Genomic DNA, 8,092 nt, shown 5'->3' on the forward strand with positions numbered 1-8,092 from the left:
TCCATCTGAAAATGACTCATAGTCATGGATTGAAGCATATGGAGGTCGTATGCTTCCTACACCAGCATGTATGTACACGAGCCAATGCATGGGAGAGAGAGAGAGAGAGAGAGAGATTGAACAGAAAAGGCATTGGATTAGCCTGATATCAAATTTCACATGAACTTTCTCTCTCTATTACAATTCAATATTTCATTTCACATTTCGGTGTAAATGTTGTCCAAAAGGATGACATAAAATATTATAACCAAAATTTGATGACTCTACCAAAAGAAATAAAATAAAAGAAAAGCATGCTGTCCATTTTAAGGAGTAGGCATGCCATTTTTAACTCATGGTTTATCCCTTACATCACTCATCAGGGAACTCAATACCTGACATAGGCACCTTACCAATTATTTGATTTTCATTGTCCTTATCACCAACATCCATGGCAGATCCCTTCTTGAAATAATCCAATTTGAAATCGTAGTCATCATCCATGGCATCTTCTGGGATTGACTTTTCGGCTTTTTTCCTTCTCTTCTTCTCTGCTTTCTTCATCTTTGTATTAAGCATACCTTCAACTGCATATAACTTCTCATTCTGCCTGCTAGTAGCAGTTTTTCCCTTGTTCCTGCCTTCTTCATCTTCTTCACATGCCATGGACACATCATCTTCATCATTAGCCATGTCTTCGGGGCCTTCATCAACTTGGATTGATAGTTTTGGTTCATCATTCTAATTATAAAATGCAAAGAAAGAATTGGCCATTGAGGAATTAGTTTCATAAATTGTAAAAACTGCATATAATGAAATTTTAGTTCCACTTTGATTTAAATTCCATTTCAATTAAGTATTTTTCCCATTCACTTACCCAAAAATCTTTTTAACTTGTTCAAATTATTTTAAAAGAGCCACAGACAAACAATGAGGAGGTGTGCTCCTCTCAGGGATGGAGATTTCAAGCACTAATAAAGTCACTTCACATCCTAAGACTATAAATAGATGCTTAAAACCAAGAGAGATCACAAACCTCGAGTATATCCTCGTCAAAATTGAGGGGGCAACTTGGGGGAACTTCCACAGGATTGAGATCATCAACAGACTTGAGGCTTCCGATGAACGAAGATTCAGTGTTATAAACCTCATCAATGTTAAACTCTTTCCCAAGCTCAGAAACAATGTTGGCCTCTGAAGGTTCTCCTTGATTCCTAATTGGGGGCATAGTGTAATATGGAATCTTACCTACAACAAAATGAAATTATTAACATCACTTCTTTTTTATAAGTATAACATTAGATAATTAGGGGCTTTCTAAGAATCGAACTCAGGACCTCTCACACCCAAATTATTATCACCACTTTGAATCTTTATATATTACAATTTGCTTTTCTTGTTCTCTCTTTGTTTTGATTGTGTATTCCCAGGGCACATAAACCATAAATGACTAATACATACCCTGATTCCAGTCATGCAGAACAATTCTTGCGGCAGCTTCAACATCCACAACACCACCCTTTTTCAGCTTACCCCTAACAGAAGCCACTTTCTGAAGGAAGTCATCAACCGAGTCAAAGCTAGGGACCTTGAACAAAGTTACCAACATACTGGCCGGGCAAAGCTTTAGAATCTCCTTCACTGCACAAATGGAGCAGGGACAGTATGATATCAAAGTCTAGTTACAAAATCCACAAAAATTATTTATTATTTTTAAATAAATGATTCGTCTTCTGGTGCAATACATGTAACAGAATTTGACGTCACTGTAATGTCTCTAATTAACATTCATTGTCTTTGATTCTAAATATGCAATTTCCTTTTATATGAAGACAAAATGGAGAGACAATGTAAACTGATAACGGGACAAAGCATTGTATTTCTTTAGCCACATGAAAAGGAATTCAAGCAGAATAGCAAATAAACAGCCAAAAACATAAAAATGAATTCACTCACCTGGACCAATTGGATCATCCAACTTCTCAATTCTTTTGCAATTTCGAAGAGTTATAGATGCATCATTTGCTCCAGATCTAAGCATCACAACACCAGGGCAGTCTAACAATTTGACATTCTTGTCTAACTGAACCTCTTGCATAGATCTTGTTAAGCCAGGAGTAGAACCAACATTGACAACATGGGATCTCTTTAAACTATTAATGAGACTACTCTTACCAACATTGGGCAGGCCAATAACACCCACTGTAATTGATTTCTTGATCTGCCATAAATACAGAGGACAATAGATTAATATGGCTGGAACTATTTATCCAAATTCAAAAATATGGAATAACTAGAACCATTAAGTAATAAAAACAAATATGGTAGAAATCCAGCAACATCAAACACATCAGATGCCTCCAAACTATGTCATACATGAGCATTATCATCATTACTATTGCTATTATCAGAATACATTACCATCGGCACAATACCATCATCATAGTCATTATCATTGACTATTTGCTTTAATTGGATATTATTATTTAAATTAATACAATTTCCTAGTTTAATACAATTTTGATAAGGCCAACCACTATTCACCAAACCATGGAACATCCAATTAGCAAAACAAGACATCATTCTTCTTTCCATTTTTTCCCAAAAGGATTTTGTGTTCAACACACAAAGTACAACACGCATGTACTAGATAGTGCATAAATCACCAGGTAAAGGAAAGTTAAGTAATTTTTTAGTTGAAGGTTCTCACGTCTATGAACTCACCCGGCAAAATGTTTATTCCTACAAGTATTTCAAATAGCATGTAGTGCTATTTTCAGTTTAAGATGCCTTTCCAAGATGGAAGTTTCACTTGATGGACAATAAAATTTATGCCGCATAAAATCAGACAAAGAATCCTTGTACCCAACATCCAATCGAGAGAAGCTAGGGAACTCATTCAAATTAATTTTCTTAACAATTTAGAAAAAGCACTGACAGTCTAAAAGCAAAATATGTGAAAATAATACAGTTCTTCCCCACCGAAGATTAGTTTGCAAAATAATTATCAGTTCTTCCTCAACATAACTCAATTCAAATTAATTTCCTTATCAATTTAGAAATGGCACTGACAAAATAAAAGGGAAATAAGTGCAAAATAATTATCAGTTCTTCCCCACTGAAGATAAGTTTGACTCAAATCATCCTAAGGTACTACGTAGGCTTACTTTCTTATGTCCAGCACTTCAATTCTCCTGGATATGAATTAGGCTCTTTGAAGAGTTCACTTCAAGACCAGAATGGCCCATTTATCCTCCAAAGGAGAAGTTCAGTTTCAAGCCAAATTTTTAATAAATTTCTAATTCACCAGTTATAGTTCATTTCACCCAAATTTGGGGATAAGATTGCTTACCAGTAACCAACCACCTCTCTTAAACCTCACAGAAGCTGAAGCCAACCATCACTATTAATACTTCCTTTTACCTTTTCCTCACAGTACCATGTCACTATCAATCACACAGGTATGAAATGAGTGGGGGCTAGTGTTATTAATAGAAAGAATCACTCTGTTAAAATCTATAGCAGTCATTCTTATATCAAAGAAAAACAAAATTTCTGCCACAAATGCCTAATAAATAATGTTGGGAGATATGAGACCACTAAGATAATAAACAAAACCTAAAAGCCAAGGCTTTGCCAATAGGAGCACAAAACAGCCAAAATTCCTGGAATCAGTTAAAACCTCAAAAGAGCTCCTGCTTAGATTATAACTATGATCAGTAGATACATGAACTTGGTATAGAAGTGGTACAAGGTAAAACAATCTTCACCATGGTTCCTAATTGAGAAGCTTTGATATGTGGATTAAAAAGAACACTAATACAGGTCTTGAAAGGCATACTTTGAAACCCACTTTGAGAACAAAACTTCCCTAAAAGAGAATATTAGGTTTTGGTCAACAAGGCATATATTTTCCTGATATTCACCAGAATATAAGAAATAAGAATCACACATACAATAAGCCAAGTTGCTCATATCAACTGATTAATCATCAACTTTTCAAACCTATTTCACCTCATCCAGAAAATTCACTTTACAAACCACTGCACAAAGACTCTTTATAACAATAACTAACTTCCAACCAAGTACAGTGAGAATAGCAAGTCAAGCAAACTCCACATGCTAACATATAAATTAATTTATCAAAAAAAAAAATCAAATGAAGACCATACAAGCGCATGTACAATACAAAACATAAAGTATATCACCAATGGGACACATGTTTATGCTCATGCACACACTGCACATTATAAACTATATTGGCAAAAGAAACCCCAAGAACAAACAGCATACCCCACTGAAAATCTTATAAAGCTTCAGAGAAGTCATTGTAGATGAAATATGTGGTCATTGCAGAAGACAAGTGATAAACATACCTCGTGGCTTCTTGAGTAATTCTTCAACAATTTAATAAGAGTATCAGCTCCTAGACAATCACTAGTTTGTAGAAGATTGCTTGGTTTTGCTGCCTTTGAGCTTGATTTCGCTGCCTTTGAGCTTGATTTCCACCCTAAGTTTGATCTTTGCTCTTGGGTACTGCACTTAAATGCAACAGCTGGTAATTCTTCCCTAAGATACTTGAGCCACTTCTCAACAGCTTCACGAGGAACAAGATCTGAGACACGAGTAACAAGGACAAATAAACAAGCTGAAACCATATGGACAAGAAACATAGATGAAACATTTCTCAATCATTTATATGTGAGATACATAGTGAGATAGTCATGAACTTAAATGGCAGCCAATATATGATTTATTATTGTTTGATAGTGAAAACGTAACATCTAGAGCACACTCAGAGTTATATCTGTGTACTCTTAGAAGTTCCTCTGATATTTTGGTCAAGCCATTCCATTAAACATCTAATCTAAATTCTACTTAATCATAATATTCTTCGTAATTGTTTTCACTTTCTAGCTTCTCCAAAATTTTCTATGGAATAACATAAGAATCATGACACAACTTTAATCACCTTAAAAATGCAAAAGAGAGGGAGATAGAGAGAGCAAAGATTACCAATTTTATTTAGAAGCAACACTAGATGCTTGTTAGGACCGGCTTTCATCACCAACTTCTCCATATCAACACATCTAGTACCTAGGGGATCACGAGCATCAAGAACTTCCAAAATGACATCTGATGCTTCAATGACTTTAACCAACTCCTTGTAGAAAGCTCTATCTGAGTTATCTGTATGAAAATAATAGATATTAAAAGTAGCAAAAAGATAAGGTAGATCCAATGAAAAATAATTCTTCCACCAAGAATACATCTCTTAATAAAACATTCAGAATTAACGTACCCCTGTTTTTCCCAGCTCCAGTAGAATTATCTGCTGAAGAAGCTGATTTATCCAATTGGGAGCTATCATCATCTTCTAGTAAACCCAACTTCCTCTTTCGAGCCTGGAAGAGAGCAGAGCAGAGTACCACTATGAATTTAAAGCGATAACTTGTTGCATATACATTAGAGAACAGTATCTACCAGGACAGTAAAATTTATCATAACCTATAAAAATAAAAAGAATACACAACACCCCCCCCCCCCCCAAGCCCCTCCTTTTGTTTATCCTTAAGACACAGTCTCCCTGCCCCTCAGTGAAAGTAACCAGGGCACAACATGTGTCCATATTTAGAGTTGCATTTCCACATAAAAGTGATAAAACAATAGGATGTTTTTGTGTTACAATTAAAAACTGCAAAGGGGTTAAAGTATTACAGTCTAGACATAAAACAATACCACTAGGGAGTGTTGCATTCAAAACTTCATGGGGTTCCGTGTTTCACGAAGAAAAATAAGCAGGGTGTTTTGTGCATTTTTTGCATAGAAAATCACTGCAAAGGGTTTAAGTGTTGCAGTCTAGACATAAAACAATACCACAAATAGCACACAATCAGCAAGCAATCACACATTTAGAGATGCATTTTCACATCAAACAATACCACACAACACAAGGGGATTAAAGTGTTACCATCAAAAAATACAACTTTCTCCATAGAATAAAAGTACAATACACAATAATGAGTAAGCAAAAATATGAATGAAGTTTAGGAAATAATATATATATATATATATATATATATATACCCTTTCTTTGCGTTCGGCTTTCTTGAGTTCTAATTCGTCGATAGCACGGGCACGGCGGGCTTCAAGAGCCTTGAGCTCCTGTTCCTTGAAAGGCCAGTCGTTGGGGATACCGGGGTCTTTCTCGGGCTTATTCTTACGGTTGAGGCCGAGCTTCTTCGCCTCCTTCGCCTTCTTCTTGTGGTGCTCCTTCACCTTCCTTATGATCTTGTGCTTCTTCTTTAGAGGGACCCTCTTGCTCTTGCTTTCTGAATCAAAAAACAAAATGAATCAATGGTTTTAGAGAGAGAGAGAGAGAAATTTTCCCCAAGTTGGGGGATTGTTTTTGTTTGTTAGAGCTTACTTTTGCTCCTCTTCACCATCTTGAGGTTGGAACTTGGAACCCTGCTTGCTGGGGCTGCCTGCTGCTGCTGACTCCTCTCCCCTCCTCTCCTCTTTTACTCACGTACAACACAAATGAAAATACTAGTAGGGTTATATAATTAAAGGATTACCTTATTTAATTTTATTTTTTATTTTTTAATTTAATACCTTGAGGATTTGAATTCTAATATTTCAAGCTTGAAAATATTATAAACTTGTCAAAATTTTTTTTTTTTTTTTTTGCTTCATTATAGTACAGTAATTTTTTATTCAATTTGGATCCAACACATACACACGGTCACAATAATAACAACATAAATATTTTTTTTTGTTAGTGGAGTTTGTGATTTTTTTAAAAGATAGTTTTAGTTAACTTCTTTTATTCAATTATTAGAAACTTTTCAAATTGAGCTTACTAGACAACTTTGTGAATTCTTTTTTTCTTGGAAAAAGAAATTCTCAACATTCAAACAATTTTAAGAATTCATTTTATTTTATATTAAAATTTTCAACTTTTTAGTCTTTACTCTTAAATTTTTAACAAAGGTAGGGGTTATATTTATGGATGTTCACCGAACTGCACAAATTATAAAAAACACACCAAAACCTTCTGCAAAATGACATAACTGTATCGAACCACGTGTAATAATGCATCGCACCGTATGGTGCAGTGCGGTTTGCGATTTTATAATAAGAAAACCGCACTATACCACACCGCACCCTCTCTATATATTAATATCTTTATTCATTTTTAATAATAAATATATTGTTAATAGTTTAATAACCATAGTTTTCAAAAAAAAAAATTAGTTTGATAATCCTATCAAGTGTTAACTAGGAAAGCTAGCCCCCCCCCCCCAAAAAAAAAAACAAACAAATGGGTTGTGTTATATTCATTTTAATCCAACACGACTCGTTTATTAAGCGTGTCAAATGGGTTAGGTCAGGTCAACCTGCCTTATTAATAGGTTGGGTTAAGGTTGAAAGATCATGACATGATTATTAAATTGGTCGGTTTAAGGTTGAGTCATTTAGTCCCCTACCTCGACACGACACAAACTCGACATGCTAACCCGAATTGACACCCCTACTACCATCAACCCAGTGACAAAAAAATGCTAAGGTGGCAAACGGAGGTCCTAGCTGTCAAACCCATTTATTAAAATAATAATTAAAAAGCCAGCGTGACACTGCCACCTCATCCATGTCAGCATTTTAATCAATAAAATAAGCCACGTTAGAAAAATAATCAATTAAAAACACATTCCAGCACTAAAATAAATCAAAAATCATATATATTTTTTGAAAAAGAGAGCTTTACATTAAAATTAAAACAAATATAAAAACTGGAATTTGTTTTTCATAAATCGCTCAATCAAATTAAAATTATAATGCATAGACAAATAAAAAATTAAAAAATATGAAAACAAACGAATCAAGAGGCTTACTTTAGTTTTCATGGTATTGCTGAAGAAACTCTAGATAGAGAGAGAGAGAGAGAGATAGGACCTTGAGAATGCAGATCTCGGTGTTGAGGAGACGAGATGCACAAACGATGTCGTTGGTGTTGCCATCCTCAAATCTTCGAAGCTCAGATCTTTAACCATCGCTATTGATCCTTGAAGCTCGAATCTTCAACCATCGTTGTTGCAATCAACAGGTTACT

The 8,092-nt window shown here is 34.9% G+C and overlaps 1 protein-coding gene across 1 annotated transcript; it reads right to left on the bottom strand.

Annotated features, from left to right (window-relative positions):
• Window positions 1–116: 116 nt before the first annotated feature.
• LOC126708849 (guanine nucleotide-binding protein-like NSN1) lies at window positions 117–6,563 on the bottom strand. The gene is made up of 9 exons (XM_050408821.1): window positions 6,407–6,563; window positions 6,067–6,311; window positions 5,282–5,384; window positions 4,996–5,169; window positions 4,356–4,594; window positions 1,936–2,200; window positions 1,441–1,620; window positions 1,016–1,227; window positions 117–720 (listed from the first exon to the last, which is right to left on the bottom strand). Exons 1-9 carry the CDS (start codon window positions 6,423–6,425, stop codon window positions 352–354), a joined length of 1,806 nt encoding a protein of 601 aa, XP_050264778.1. The 5' UTR covers window positions 6,426–6,563; the 3' UTR covers window positions 117–351.
• Window positions 6,564–8,092: the final 1,529 nt, after the last annotated feature.

Source organism: Quercus robur, chromosome 12, assembly GCF_932294415.1.
Source record: "Quercus robur chromosome 12, dhQueRobu3.1, whole genome shotgun sequence".
Lineage (NCBI taxonomy): Eukaryota > Viridiplantae > Streptophyta > Magnoliopsida > Fagales > Fagaceae > Quercus > Quercus robur.